At 57.4% G+C, this 15,836-nt stretch overlaps 1 protein-coding gene across 18 annotated transcripts in view; it reads left to right on the forward strand.

Moving 5' to 3' along the window:
* BANP (BTG3 associated nuclear protein) overlaps positions 1 to 12,762 on the forward strand; it is a 123,447-nt gene extending 110,685 nt beyond the window's left edge. For all 18 annotated transcript variants that reach the window (XM_055364478.2, XM_055364483.2, XM_055364479.2 and 15 more), the window contains 2 exons: positions 6,955 to 7,098; positions 12,078 to 12,762. In XM_055364478.2, coding sequence (XP_055220453.1) covers positions 6,955 to 7,098; positions 12,078 to 12,149 — 216 coding nt within the window. In that variant the 3' untranslated portion in view covers positions 12,150 to 12,762. The remainder of the gene's footprint in view (positions 1 to 6,954; positions 7,099 to 12,077) is intronic.
* The last annotated feature ends 3,074 nt before the right edge of the window (positions 12,763 to 15,836 follow it).

The following is a 15,836-nucleotide window of genomic DNA, read 5'->3' on the forward strand; positions in this document are numbered from 1 at the left end:
TTCTGAAGACACAACAGGAACGGGGGAAGAATTTCTCGCCATCTTTTATTCAGAAAACTGATGGCACAAGTGGTGATGGTTCCCTCAGCCTGAACTGGTCAACCTAGGAGGGAGGAGAGCAGGGACCGGCTCTGCTTTTGTTTTTATTCAGGGGAACTGGGCTGGTGGCAGGACCAGGTTGCATGCTTGCTCAGGTAGAGCACAAAGAAAGCGAGTATGGAAGGGCACCCTGATCCCGGGAGGCCCACAGGATCCCAGCCCCACAGTGTCCCCAGCAGAGCAGCTCCCCTCTGGGAGGACCCCAGCCATGCTTGCCTTCCACCTCCTTCCTGTCCCTCCTGGGCCCACTGCCCAGCTTAGGATTATTGGTGGGGATGGGAGTGCGGGAGAGGGTGTGCACCTGCGCCTGTGGCTTTTACGAGCCTGGGATAGCGTCCGAGCAGCCTCTGCCGTCCCACTACTGCGGCAGGTGCAGGGCGAGCTGTGACCATGTGAGGCGGCCTCAGGGCAGACGGGGCTTCTCCCAGACACGTTCCTTAGAGCACCGAGGGCTCGAAAGAGCCTTTCCTCATGAAGGGGTCCCCTGCCAGGGGATCCCTCAGGTACACAACTTTTAAGACTCTGAGATGAGGTTCACCAACGTGGAACTGAACTGCCCAATAAATGTATTAACGGGAAGTGAATGTCCAGGGAAAATTCCTCACCCCTGAGGCTGACATTACCAGCAGGCAGTAATTTTACTTTGAGTGGAACTTGGGAGTTTGGTGTCGTTTCTCTCTGTGGCGCTGCTGCTGCCTTATGGATTGCTGGGTACTGTGGGCCTGGCCACCTGGTGAAGGGCCTCGGCCTTGCCCACAGCCAGAAGGAGCTCGAAGGAACCCAGCTTCGACTCGGTGTCTGACACTGTGCCCTCTGTTCCCAAAAACAAGTGCCTCCTGCTCCTTTTGCCTAAAATTCTGTTTATTTTCAGCTGAGCTGTGTTGTTCACAAAAAGTAAAACCACATTGCCTGGAAAAATGTAGTTTTGAGGCAGAAATGAGAAAATCCTAACCCATAAATCAAGGAGGAAACTAGAAGTTTCTGTTGATAGATTCTTGAAAAACTCAAAACATTGAATCATTTTGTTCAGTTTTTTTTTTTTCCCCCAGAAAGGTGCCAAACCTTGCCTACACTGCCTGTGTGTGTCTTTGCCATCAGCCTTCAAAACGCCGCTCCCAGCGGTGCGGGCGCTCCCTCTCATGCTCCCTTGGGAGACTTGAGGGTCTCACAGGGCGGAGGGGAGGCAGTGGCGCTGTCAGTGGCTGTGCGAGGCTGGGTGACTCTGCTAGGCAGAGGTCAGAGCCATCGGCCGGGGCACATTGCCACAGCGGCCTAGATATTTTTGAATGGAGGTACCAGGCAAATTATTTTACTGAGTTTTGAACTCACCTAGAAACCCACTTATAGGAATGCACACTCGCTCTCTTTTTTATTAATTGGTGTTGGACACACAGCACGTGGCGGGGTCCTAGGGCCCAGGTGTGTGGGGGAAGGTGAAGCCGCTGACCTTTGACTCTTTGCAGCTCTGTGCCGCCTGCCACTCAGTGTGTTCTTTGCTTTGGTGCCAGTGGAGTGGCCGACTGGCTTGTGTGGCTGGTCTCATGGGGCCGAGGGGGTCAGAGCCGCTGGTCTGGGTGTGGAGCGCCACAGTTGTTTGGCCTCTCGGCCCCCAGCCAGTGTCACCCAGGTGTCTTGCCCCATGCCCCATGCTGCATGGTTCCCACCTACACCACATCTGCGCCGGGGCCTCCCTCAGGGAGGAGACTCAAGCTGGAACCAGGCTGTGACCCTGCACCCTGCTGCGTGCCCCCCCCACCCCAGACGGGACCCAGGGGCTGTGTCCTGAGGGGCTCTAGGCAGGCCCCACCTCACCTGCTGCACTGCTACCGCTCAAACCTGATTTGAGATACTTTGTGGGTATTTTATGCCAGAGTTTCAGAGTCCTTTTTTCTCCTTGGCACTATTTCCAAATCTAAGGGGGTCAGCTGCTGCCACTCCCATTCAGAGCCACTCCCCAGTGTCCGGCCCCCCCTGCACCCCACGGCGCTCACCCTGCCATGCTCTGGCCACCCCTGCCCTGGACGGCCGGCTGCCCCAGTCGTGGTCCTCCACCCTTTCACTGACCTCGCCCTGCTCCACCCCAGGGTAAACCCCAGGTCTCCACCCAACCTGTCAATCTCCCCACTCCATTGTTCATGCATGGTTACACCCTGAGATGAGGGAACCCTGACAATGCTCCCGGCTGAGCCTTGCCTTCCCGCAGTTACACGTTGCATGGGGCCTCCCCGTAGCATCCACTGTGTCAATGCCCCCTCCGTCCCCAACAGACCCGCCCTCCCCCCACTGTCTGCCTCCTTGTGTCGTCAGTCCGTGACACGCCACGTGTGTGATGAGGAGGTGCTTGGAGTGGCACTGCTCTGCGTGTGGCCACGCACTTCGTTTCCATTTTCACACGTAGTTTAGAGCTGGGTGTCCGACAGAGGTGCCCGAGGTGGAAAGCGTCGTGCACTCGTCCCACCTGTGGCCCCTGCAGAGCTCCGGCTGTGTGGCACAGGCTCCTGAGAGCTGGGGATGGAGAAGGTGCGGGCTTGCCGTGTGCTCCCCTGCTGCTCGCCCCAGGCTTGGGTTTCCTGGCGGTCACCTGGTTGGCGTGAACCTTGGGCGTGCGCCAGGGTCCCCGTGCTGTCGTGGAGTGCAGGCAGGTGGGCAGGCGCTTGGGAGTTACCAGTCAAGTCCCTGCGCCGCGCAGACCATTTCCTGGTGGTCAGGAGTTTTCAAGGCCTTGGCCTGGTGGGAATAGTTGAGAAACGCTGGTTCAGGCAGCTTGCTTTATTCACAGCCCTGAGACACCTCTGGGACAGCCCCTGAGGATATTTTTCCCGGAACTTTCTCGGGGCCAGGAGTGTGCCTGTGCTGTGATGAGTGGGAAACGCAGTTTGTGCAGGGCCTCACAGAAGAGCCCACCGGTGCGGGTGCTGGCTGCCTCCTCCAGTGGGCGCCAGCTCGGGGTCTGTGGCAGGAACGTGGGTGGCTGTGGATCCACCCAGGACAGAGTGACTGCCTGGGCACGTGGTGGAACTGAGTGCGGAACTCCTCCCCAGCCCCCTTTCCAAGTGCAGCCTTGCCCGGTCTGTTCCCAGGCATCACTGAAAAGTTACTGGTGGGTTTGCACATCGGCAGGAATGTCTGCTCTCTCTTCCTTCCTCGGGAAGAAGGTTCTCTCTCCAGGGGCTCCACCTCCCTGGGCGCTCTCGTCCCCAGCCTTGTGGTCTGAGCCAGAGTCTCTGCGGCTGACAGGGACTTGCTCTCTCTTTCCTGCCCCTGTCCCTGCACCCAGCCTAGCCCCCTGTCCCTGCACCCAGCCCAGCCCCCTGTCCCTGCACCCAGCCCAGCCCAGCCCCCTGTCCCTGCACCCAGCCCAGCCCCCTGTCCCTGCACCCAGCCCAGCCCAGCCCCCTGTCCCTGCACCCAGCCCAGCCCCCTGTCCCTGCACCCAGCCCAGCCCAGCCCCCTGTCCCTGCACCCAGCCCAGCCCCCTGTCCCTGCACCCAGCCCAGCCCCCTGTCCCTGCACCCAGCCCAGCCCCCTGCCCCTGCACCCAGCCCAGCCCCCTGTCCCTGCACCCAGCCCAGCCCAGCCCCCTGTCCCTGCACCCAGCCCAGCCCCCTGTCCCTGCACCCAGCCAAGCCCCGTCCCTGCACCCAGCCCAGCCCCCTGTCCCTGCACCCAGCCCAGCCCCCTGTCCCTGCACCCAGCCCAGCCCAGCCCCCTGTCCCTGCACCCAGCCCAGCCCAGCCCCCTGTCCCTGCACCCAGCCCAGCCCAGCCCCCTGTCCCTGCACCCAGCCCAGCCCGCTGTCCCTGCACCCAGCCCAGACCCCTGCCCCTGCACCCAGCCCAGCCCAGCCCCCTGTCCCTGCACCCAGCCCAGCTCCAGCCCCAGGCCCAGATGGAGCTGAGTCCAGAAACCTCAGTGTTCTCATCGTCAGGCTGGGTTCTGAATGGCGTGCTGTTGCTGCGGGACCTCCGGGCTTGTAAAGATCATGGGAAGGGGCAGCTGTGCCGGCGGCTTCTCCTCCTCGGTGCAGCAGCTATTCTCCGAGTTTATTTCATGTCAGCAGAAAGATGGAATTCTTGCCAGCCAGACATTCAGCTCATTGACCTGCCTTTTTCTTTTTACTTTTCCACTGACAAATTCATTGTTAAAAAAATATAAGGCATTTGCTCATCAAAAACTAGAATGCTGTTTTAAAACCACAGGCTGTATTTTCTAAGGACCTTGAGAGACCCATGCCCGAGCCCTCCCCTCACAGAGTCCCTGCCTTCTCTCTCCGCTCCCTCTCGAAGAACCGCAGGCTGGAGGGAGCCGGAGGGTAATCGTGCTGCTCCGCTATGGACGGTGGTGGCCCAGGAGAGTGCCTCGGGGACCCAGGTGCTTCCTGTATGGACGCTGCCCCCACCTGCTGTGTGATGGAAGCCCAGCCCCTAAACTGCTCCTAACCCCGCCCAGGTCTCACTTCCTCATCTGTAAATGGCACCTGGACCCCAGGGCCAGCAGCCCCTTTGTCAGCACTCTGATGTCAATGCACGCACTTCACAACGCTCTGCTCTTTCTGTCCATCACCAAAAAACGAACGTTTGTTCCTTGAAAGAAGACTACAGTTGACCCTTGAACAACACAGGTTTGAACTATGAGGATCCACTTATACATGGATTTTTTTTTCGGTAAAAATTATACTGAGTGTGCCTGCCTCCTCTTCCACCTCCTCTGTCTCTTCTGCCTCTGCTGCCCTGAGACAGCAAGGCCAGCCTCTCCTGTTCCTCCTCTTCCCCCCAGCCCCAGTCAGCATGCGGACGGTGAGGACGAAGGCCTGGATGACGATCCACTTCCGCTTAATAAAGATCCACTTCCGCTTCATGAATAGCAGCCATATTTCCTCTCACCTGTGCCTTTCTGAATACCACATTTTCCCTCACTCACTCTATTAGAGGAATACAGGTGATGGTACACACAGCACACAAAATACCTGCTCATTGACCGCTATCAGTAGGGCCATTGGTAAACAGGCTATTGGTAAAGTTTTGGGGAGTCAAAGGCTGTACATGACTTCAGCTGCACAAGGGTTCAGTGCCTCTAACCCTTGTGGTGTTCAAGGGCCAGCTGCACAATGAATTAATCCCTGGGACCATGTCGGGTTGGCATCTGACACCTGGACTCAGAGGGCCTCTGCAGTGGGGGCTGTCGGGTAAAGAAACCCCAGAGTTCAGCAGAACATCTGACTCTGGCCATATTCCTTTTTGTATAGCATCTGTTTGAGACAACAAAATCTCGAGGCAGAAGGTCGACCGCTCCTTAGGTTCATTCTGATGGCTCAGCTATTCCCCCGAGGCTGGTGTGCTCGCAAGTGGTGGCTGGCAGGGTTGCCAGGCTTGTCTGTAAAGGGCCAGGGGGGATGGGTTTTCAGCTTTGGGGGGCACACCTGGTCTCATCACAGCTGCTCACCACGGCCCTTGGGTCATGACAGGCCAGCACGTGGGGGGCCTGCAGGCCTGTAGATGCTCACTGAAGATGGAGGTTCCTAGAATTGTCATGTGGCACAAAATACTTTTTTGCATTTTTTTCTGTCATTAAAAATCATTTAAAAGCCATTCTCAGTTCACAGCTGTACAAAAGCAGCCAGCAGGTTTGCTCTGGGCGCCGTACTTTGCTAACCTCAATGTAGAGTGAATTATACTTCGTGTCTTTAAAAGGCTTGTCTTCTAGCATTGCAGGTGAACTTTGCTTAGAAACAGAACTATTTTTAAAAGCGCTTGTAGGTGAAGTCTAGTCCTTAAAAGCACTTGCAGGTGAAAGCCCTGGTCCGGCGCTGTCTCTGCAGTGTGTTTGCGGGGGCCAAGTTTGCTCTGTGCAGTGCTGCTGTTGTCCAGGGCAGGTCCCACGGAGGGGACGCTGCGGCCAGGCCCCGTGGGGTGGGGCACCCTGCGACGGGCTGCTCCTCTTCCCAGGGCCACCGGTGAGACTCTCAGTGCACAGAGTGCGGTTCTGTGTGGAGGTGTGGGATGCATCTCCTGGCCCTCCCGTAGTGAGATGCAACCCCAAGTGAAGACCCCATGGCTCGTGTCAAGTGCCCTCAGGGCTGGGGCTGCCCACCCACCTGCCTGGGCCGTCTTGACACCAGAGCTGCCTGCCTGGATGTTGGAGCGCCCAGTGGATTGAGTGGGAAGTGGGCCTGGGTGCTTACAGGCGATGGGGTCACCAGAGCCCACCCAGGGGCCTCGCCTGTCCCCCATTCTCATTCCATACTCTGGGAGGCGGTACAAGGTCGGGAGGGCCAGCGGGGCTCTCTGCCACCAGGACTCACTTCCGCCCCTCTTGGAACTGGGCCTCACTTTCCTGCGAGCTTCTGCTGGGTTCTCAGTGCCCACCAGCAGCTCTTTTGCTCTCCCTGAGCCCTTGAGGTCACTCTGCCTTGGGAATGGGGAGGGTTTGGGTCTCAGCCGCACGCTCATGGTCCTGGCTTGGATTTTAGCCCTCAGTGGCACTCTGGGAGCGCTTGTGCTCTTCATGGTTGCCACTGGTATTTTCCAGGAGGCTCTGTGGCATTTGCTGTTGCTCTCTCTCTCTGTGGAAGCTCTGCCTTGCTTTTTTTTTTTCCCCTTTTGTCCGCTCTGTAGGTACTTGAGCGGGGAGTTGCAGATCCAGCAGAGACTCGATGGCACTCTCTCACTGGATCTGACGTGACTCGAGAGTGATGGGGAGAAAGGATGTGCCGCAGAGTCCTGGGTGTGGCCCTGAGGCCGTGTCCCTGCCGCTCAGGGGACAGCACCTGTGGGCTGGGGTCTGCGGTCTGTGGAGCCATGTGGGTTGTGGGTTGTGGGCCACGCCGCTGACGGGCCCCCGTGTGTCTCCCTCCAGGTGCTGCAGGGTGCACAGCTGATCGCCGTGGCCTCCTCGGACCCCGCGGCAGCGGGCGTGGATGGGTCGCCACTCCAGGGCAGTGACATCCAGGTTCAGTATGTGCAGCTGGCGCCAGTGAGTGACCACACGGCCGGGGCACAGGTGAGTCTGGGGCCCCGCGCCGGGACACTGAAATGATGGCATGGCCGCCTGCTGCTGCCACCGGGCACACGTGGCCCTGGGGCTTTCTCGTGACTCTTCCTGTGCGGAGGGCACGTGATTGGACACAGATGCCCATCTGAGGGTTCTACGTCTCACACTCACCGTGAACGTGAAGGTGAGAAGGTAGATCCTGCCCCAGTTCCAAATTCCAACTGATTGTTGAGACTGTCTTGTGGAAATGTTTGTAAATTCAGGGGCAGAAGTGAAGCTCTGCCCTGTCCTCCCTCCACATAGCCCTTTCCTGTGGGCTGGGGAGCATGGGGGCCCCTTTAGCCCGACAGCTCCCTGCCCCTTGTTGAAGGTCTCAGCTTGGGGCAGAGCCAGTACCTTGGGCTGTTGTGACCCTAGCGTCCACCAAAACAAAGCGCAGGGCTGCTGTGCTCTGTGGATGGCCCGATGGGCTCATGGCCAGCATCTCCATACCTCACAGGCGGAAGCCCCTGAGGGTGAGGCTGTGCTGAAATCTCCAGCGTGGCCGAGGCCCAGACAAGAGCCCCGTGATGCCGTGGGCTGTTTGCTCTGAACACTGGAGGCAGAAGGTGGCCCTGCATCTGGGAGCAGTCTTGGCCCCGCAGCCTCCGAGCCACCTGCTTTGGGAACGTTCCCAGCGGGGACCTTGTCCTTGTTCTACCTCTAGCCTGGTGGTTGGCTGCTGCCCAGCCCTTCTGGAACATTCTGGCTGCTGTCTTTGGGTCTGTTCCGCTCCTTTCTGTGGACCCAGCGCTGGTGATCCGCCTGTGTCTTGATGTCATCCACCTTCAATGCTTAGAATTAAAATCCTAGATGTCTGAGCAGCCTTTCCCTGCTCCCTGGGCACTGCTGAGGGCAGGTGTGCCCCTCAGCCCTCGGGAAGAGAGGGGTCCTCCTCAGGAGGCGCTTGCTGAAGAAGTGGGCTCAGTAGAGCTCACGCTCACCAGGGTGTGCAGGTCGCCAGGCTGGGCGATTCTGCAGTCCCTCAGCCGCGACAGCTGTGTGATGATGTCAGTGCCCAACTGACGCTCACGTCTTCACAGCGGGGCAGCTGCGGGCCCAGAGTTTAAGGACCCGTGTCCTGCAGAAGGCCTGGCCCCTCCTCTGGCCTGAGCATTCCTGCTGTGCCCATGGGCACGGTGGCCCCCGCAGAGGCACGCCCTGTACTCTGTGCTCATGGACGCGGTGGCCCCCGCGGAGGCACGCCCTGTACTCTGTGCCCACGGGCGCGGTGGCCCCCGCGGAGGCACGCCCTGTACTCTGTGCCCACGGGCGCGGTGGCCCCCGCGGAGGCGCGCCCTGTCCTCTGTGCCCACGGGCGCGGTGGCCCCCGCGGAGGCGCGCCCTGTCCTCTGTGCCCACGGGCGCGGTGGCCCCCGCGGAGGCGCGCCCTGTCCTCTGTGCCCACGGGCGCGGTGGCCCCCGCGGAGGCGCGCCCTGTCCTCTGTGCCCACGGGCGCGGTGGCCCCCGCGGAGGCGCGCCCTGTCCTCTGTGCCCACGGGCGCGGTGGCCCCCGCGGAGGCGCGCCCTGTCCTCTGTGCCCACGGGCTCGGTGGCCCCCGCGGAGGCGCGCCCTGTCCTCTGTGCCCACGGGCGCGGTGGCCCCCGCGGAGGCGCGCCCTGTCCTCTGTGCCCACGGGCGCGGTGGCCCCCGCGGAGGCGCGCCCTGTCCTCTGTGCCCACGGGCGCGGTGGCCCCCGCGGAGGCGCGCCCTGTCCTCTGTGCCCACGGGCGCGGTGGCCCCCGCGGAGGCGTGCCCTGTACTCGTGCCCACGGGCGCGGTGGCCCCCGCGGAGGCGCGCCCTGTACTCTGCGTGGTGTTTGGTTCCACATTGTCGCCGACATCACTGGAGATGCGCTGGAAGCACGTGAGGGCCATGGGCGCAGAACGCACAGGCAGTGAGGAGGGGGTGGGTGGGATGGTGAAGGCAAACTCGTTCCGCAGCGCTTATTTTATGTGGTGTGAACCTTGGCCTGTCCGTGAAGAACAGTCAGGCGTGGCTGCCTCAGCCCCTGCCAAGGACGCGTGGCAGCCCCTCGTGCCGTTTCAGATAGGAGCGCTGCAGGAGGGCAGTGAGGTCTGCGCCCAGGAAACTAGATGTGGGGGCCATGCCTGAGGGCGTCCTGCTGCATTATAAGTTTCTGGTCATTTTCAGATTTCAGAATTGAAGAAACCTGTGTCCCATGGCTGGTGTTTACACCCCTAGCTTCCCGTAAGCTTTCTCTATTACCATGCCCTCCCTGGCAGGCCCCAGGTGAACGATTTAATTAGGATCCATCGTAACAGCCAAGGAAGACGGCGTGCTTAACGGGCCGCTTTCCCTGCAGAAAACCCCAGCGTGGTTGGACTTGGTGGTGAGCGGGTTTGCCCATCTGAGGCCAGACAACTGCAGGGTGCGTTAGCTTGTCACCAAGGGCCCAGCTCTCTGCCTTACCATCTCAGCTTGTCCTCAGGCTAGCTCTGCCCCACTGGGAAGTGACCGAAGGCCTTCATGGTGACTCTGCAGGTGTGACTGCACCCAATAGAGATGGGTTTCTGGTTGAGCCTCCTTGTCCACATGAAGCCCCCACCCCAGTCATGCTTGGGAATGGTCTTGCATCTTGCATGGGTCAGAGCAGGGTCACGCGCTTGAGCTCGTTCTAGGAAAACCTGTGGCTCGGCTGTGAGGGCCTGGCTCTGAGAAGATCGGTTCCCTTAGGAGGGAAGGCAGGTGGCTGGCCTGGGGGGGTGGCCAATCCTCAAAGTGGAGAGTGGGGCCTGTTCCCTGGAGCAGTGGGTTGGGAGGGTAGGGGGGTGCCATTTGCAGGGGAAGACACTTGTCTTAATGCGGGGTGGCCTGTGGGTGTCATAGGCTCCCTGAACCATCTGTAGCAGAGGCAGCACCTCCACCAGCCTCTGCCCAGAACACAGGTCTGGCCACTGTCCTTGGAGGGCAAGTGAGTCCCAGCCAGCCCAGACCTGTGCCCCACTGTCCCCACCCACCCAAGTCCCCAGCTGCCTTTCCAGCTGTCTGGGGGAAGGGGCTTTGTATCCCAGGCAGTGGCCCTCCTACCCAACCTCCCATGGCCTGCAGCCACCCACCCCAGGGCCCTGGTGTGGCTCCTCCATTCCAGCTGAGGTTCACCCCTTCCCGTTAGGCCTTCCCAGCTGTGGCCGGGCTCTCAGGAGACAGTCCCCATACTGACCCCTCATCCTACCCTGGAAGGCCCCTCCTCCATCCAGGGAACAGTATATTGAGTGTCATTTGACATTTTTCTTGAAAAAGCACAACCTGGACCAGGTGCAGTGTTTCATGCCTGTAATCCCAGTGCTTTGTGAGGCCGAGGCAGGGGCGTTGCTTGAGCCCAGGACTTCAAGACCAGCCTGGGCAACGTAGCGAGACCCCCATCTCTACAAAACGTAAAAAAATTAGCTGGGGCCGGGCACGGTGGCTCATGCCTGTAATCCCAGCATTTTGGGAGGCTGAGGCAGGCCAATCACCTGAGGTCAGGAGTTCGAGACCAGCCTGCTCAACCTGGTGAAACCCCATCTCTACTAAAAATACAAAAATTAGCCAGGCATGGTGGCAGGTGCCTGTAATCCCAGCTGCTCGGGAGGCTGAGGCAGGAGAATTGCTTGAACCCGGGAGGCGGAGGTTGCAATGAGCCGAGATTGCACCACTGTGCTCCAGCCTGGGTGACAGAGCGAGACTCCATCTCAAAAAAATTTAGCCGGGCGTGGTGGTGTGCACTGGTGGTCCCAGCTACTTGGGAGGCTGAGGTGGGAGGATCATTTGGGCCCATGAGGTCGAGGCAGCTGTGAGGTGTGCTTGCACTACTGCACTCCAACCTGGGCAACAGAGCAAGACCCTATCTCTAAAAAAATAAAATGAAGCAGGACCTTAACTATAGTAGAAATTGCCAGGCCTTTTCCTCCTGTGGGCTCGGCCGTGGGCTCGTGGCTTCTGGCTCTTCCTTTGTGCTTCCTGTGCCCTCCAGCTGAAGCTTCTGGGAGGGTGCACGGCAGCCCTAGAGTGGGCTCCTCCACCTGGGGCATGTTCCGTGTGGCTGAGCTGGAGGATGAGTGACTTATTCCAAGACTGTATGTTTTTCCTTTACTTTTTTTTTTTTTTTTTTTTTTTTGAGATGGAGTCTGGCTCTGTTGCCCAGGCTGGAGTGCAGTGGTGCAATCTCGACTCACTGCAACCTCTGCCTCTTGGGTTCAAGCGATTCTCCTACCTCAGCTTCCCTAGCAGCTGGGACTACAGGTGTGCACCACCACACCCGGCTAATTTTTGTATTTATTGTAGAGACGAGGTTTCACCATTTTGGCCAGCCTAGGCTTGAACTCCTGACCTCAAGTGATTCACCCGCCTCAGCCTCCCAAAGCCCTGGGATTATAGGCACGAGCCACTGCGCCCAACCTCCTTTAACTCATTTTAAGATAAAGCTGTGATTTCGTACTTGAAGTCCTTTTAATATCTGGAACTCGTTGACCAGAACTTGTATCTTTGAGGGAAGAAACATAGCTGCCCCGAAAATCCTTTGTTGAAACATTGGGACAGTGTTTATAGGAAGGCAAAATGGTACCTGAAGCTTCAGGGAAATATCTTCGGGAGGGCCAGGATGTTCTCCACTTCCAGGTTACTTCCCAGTGAGGCAGCGGGTTGGGGGTGGAGAGGCAGGAGCAGCTGCCACGCCGGCCCGGGTGACCGAGTCCATGTCGGGGGCGGGCCGGGGCCTGGGTGTGCCGGAGCCGCCCTGGGCGCCAGGGTCATGGGCGCATCATTCCGCTGGGAGCCAGGCGTTGTGTACCAAGTCGGGTGAGCCTTGGGGCCGTCAGGGCTCCTTCGTGCTCCTGTGTGCGTGTTTCTCATTCTGCCTTAAAGTCACTGGCTGTTCATGACACCCCCTGGCCATGTGGTGCTGGGTATTTTTCTAGAAAGTCCCTCCTTTCTCCCTTTTGCAGACGGCCGAAGCCCTGCAGCCCACGCTACAGCCGGAGATGCAGCTCGAGCACGGGGCCATCCAGATCCAGTGAGCGGTGCCCATGGCACCAGGAGCCCCTCTCCGGCTCCGCCTACGGCCCGGCCCCCACGCGCCCTGCTCTCACGGCCTCGGCACAGGCAGCGGCTGCACGTGTTCCGCTGAAGTGCGTCTGAAGGCCGCTGCCTCGCGGGGAAGAGCATCCTATCAACTGAAAGAGCAGCCGCCGCCCCCAGCCGGAGACCCCTTTCGTTTGAGTCGTGCTGTTGGTGTCGGAGGACAAGGGGAGGCACAGTGTGGAGAGCGTCGCATATGCGCGGGAAATCAAGAACTATGATATTTTTCTGTTTAAACAGCTTTTTTTAATTTGCTATGGTGTTTATAACAAAAAAGAAAATTTGAAAAAAAAAATCCCAGGGGAGTAGCAGGAGCCCTTTGCTGTGTGCTCTGTCCAGTGTCATGAGACGGGAGCCCTTTGCTATGTGCTCTATCCAGTGTCATGAGACGGGAGGCCTTTGCTGTGTGCTCTGTCCAGTGTCATGAGGCAGGTGTTTGCAAAGCCAGCTCTCGGTTCCGATGGGGTATTGCTGACCTACTTTTCTAGGGGAAATGCTCTTAAACACTGTAATTATGCATTTCTAATGAAATAAAATGTATTTATGACCACAGCAGCCTTACGCTTTTCCTCCTGCGAGACGGTTTGCCAGAGAGTGCCTGTCCCTGGGGGGTTGGGCTCGCTGGCCTTCAGGCCACGCTGCTGCCCTCTCCACTGTGCAGACAGTAGGTGTGGGCACCCCGGGACAGTCAGTTCTGTTTCCGTGTCGTAGGCACTGCCGAGGGGAAACCTGGTTTAGGACACAGCTGTGGAACTTCTTGTTCTCATAAACCACAGAGTTCTGCCAGCTCCAGAAGGCACAGTCCTGGGGTCCTTAGAGAAAGTTGCAGCCACAGGGGCAGGCCCTACTATTTACAGATTTTTTTAAGGCAGAGATAATATCTGCAAATAGAAGTACCAGAGGCAGTTTGAATCCCTGGTGACCAGCCGGGCCTGGCCTGCCTCACCCACACCGTTGTGGCAGTTGCGTTAGGGGCTTGGGAAGGGCGTACGTGGAGTTGTGTTTGCTGACTTAGAGCGGGGCCTCTCTGGGCTTTCTCTGGGAGGAGATCCGCGTTGCCATCCAGACGGTCGTAGCTCCAGCCTGCTCCACCCCGTCAGGATCCTGGGCTGGGTCCCCTTGGGGGTGAGGGTCTGGGATGAGCTGCTCTCGAAAGGGGGATGGCGCTCATGGGTTCTGCGTCTCTATCGTGGTGGGGCCGCCTCTGAAGAGGCCTCCCAGGAGGTCACCGGAGCTTGGCCACTCTCCAGGAGACAGAAAGGACCAGCTGGGAGGCAGGGTGTAGAAAGTCAAATCCACACGTGTATGACTGGAATCCCAGGAGAGAATGGAGAGAACAGAAGGAAGATGCATTTCAAGGATTCAGGAAGTAGAACAGAACCCCAAGGAGAAACGAACATCAGTCTCTGCCTCGACACACGCAAGTATCACAGGCAGAGATAATTTTGACAGCAGCCAGAGAGAAAGGACAGATGCCTGCGATGGGATGAAAGCAAGGCAGCAGGCGTGGGCACCCACTGGCCGCTGGGTGGAGGGGGAGCCACTGGTGCAGAGGAGGGAGCTCTCGGTGTGGGGCTGGGTCTTCAGTGAACCTGTTGTTCAGGATGCTGGTGACACGCCACCAATTGACCCAGCAGTTTCACTTGTGGGGATCCACCCCGGAGCTCTGAAGACAGCTGCTCACACATGCACTTGTGCTTGGCTGTGCCCAGCAGCACGGCTCATACCAGCCACAGGGTAGATGCAACCTGGGTTTCCATCAGCAGATGAAGGGAGAAACAAAGCTGACTGTCCAAAGAATGGGACGTCATCCAGCCACGTGAAGGAACAGAACATGGCTGCATGCTGCAGTCCGGCCAGCACTCAGAGGAGCTGTGCCAAGTGAAGCCACGTGCAGAGGACCATTTATGTTTGATTCCATTGATACGAAATGTCCAGAAAAGACAACTGCAGAGAGACCGGTTCGTGGTTGCCAAGGACTGGAGTGAGGCAGGATTGGGAGTGACTGCAAATGGGCATGGGGTTTCTTTTTGGGTGATTAGAATGTTGTGGAATTGAAAGTCGCTGAATCCTTCACTTAAAAGGGCGAATTTGTTGGCATATAAATTATCTCAAAATTACAAAAATAAAGAATTAGGTGATACTTAAAAAAATGCATAAACAAAAATTGAGGCCGGGTGCGGTGGCTCACGCCTATAATTCCCAGCGCTTTGGGAGGCTGAGGTGGGAGGATTGCTTGAGCCCAGGAGTTAGAGACCAGACTGGGCAATATAGTGAGACCCCATCTCTACAAAAAAATACAAAACAATGAGCTGGGTGTGGTGGCACGCACCTGTGGTCCCAGCTACTTGAGTTCCTGAAGTGAGAGTATCACTTGAGCCCAAGAGGTTGAGCTGAAGTGAGCTATGATTATACCACTGTCCTCCAGCCTGGGTGACAGGGCAAGACCCTGTCTCACAAAAAAAAAAAAAAGCTGTCATTTCTGATGACACCTCCTTTACAGGTAATTGTTAGGAATTTTTCTTGAAGAGCAGGAGTATGAATCCAGGGGAGGTGCCTAGAGTAAGATGGAGCGATGGACAAAGAGAATAATAAACATACATAAATCATTTCATTGGAACTTTAAAAACAAAATACTGGAAAACATTACTGTGTAACTTGGGCCATGGATGAAGGGAGGTGAATTGTTTTAAAGCCCCTGTATTGCCCTGCAGAAAAAGGCTGGAAGGGCCATGCAATTTTTTTTTTTTTTTTTTTTTGAGATGGAGTTTCACTCTTGTCGCCCAGGCTGGAATGCAGTGGTGTGATCTTGGCTCACTGGAACCTCTGCCTCCCGGGTTCAAGTGATTCTCCTACCTCAGCCTCCCGAGTAGCTGGGATTACAGGCACACACCACCACACCCAGCTAATTTTTGTATTTTTAGTAGAGATGGGGTTTCACCATGTTGGCCAGGATGGTCTCAATCTCTTGACCTTGTGATCCGCCTGCCTCGGCCTCCCAAAGTGCTGGGATAACAGGTGTGAGCCACCGCGCCCAGCCTTGGTTTTTTTTTTTTTTTTTTTTGAGATGGAATTTCGCTTTTGTTACCCAGGCTGGAGTGCAGTGGCATGATCTCGGCTCACTGCAACCTCTGCCTCCTGGGTTCAAGTGATTCTCCCGCCTCAGCCTCCCGAGTAGCTGGGATTATAGGCATGTGCCACTATGCCCGGCCAAGGGTCGTGCAATTTTAAGTCCTGGAATTCACTATGACAAACACTTCAGAAACAAGGCATAGAAAACGTTGGTAGAGATGCAAGGTACTGCAGCAAGGTGACGAGCACCTTGACCCAAGTCACGTGTGAGGAATGTCATGCCCAGCAACCTCAGGGAACGCGCTCTTCTCCAAATTGCCACCCATTAGACTGTGAAGCCACCTCAATGCCACAGGATGGGGGCTTGCAGAATGTGTTTTGCGACCAAATGGAATTAAGGCAAAAATTAATGAGAAGAAAAGTAGAAAAATCCCTGAATGATTGGGAGTTAAATAACAAACATTTAAATAACCCCTAGGTCAGATAAGAAAGAAAACTGGACATGTGAAGGTATTTGTAATTGAATGACAAATGCAAATTGATCAAAACTCGGG

The sequence above is a fragment of the Gorilla gorilla genome, chromosome 18, assembly GCF_029281585.2.
Source record: "Gorilla gorilla gorilla isolate KB3781 chromosome 18, NHGRI_mGorGor1-v2.1_pri, whole genome shotgun sequence".
Lineage (NCBI taxonomy): Eukaryota > Metazoa > Chordata > Mammalia > Primates > Hominidae > Gorilla > Gorilla gorilla.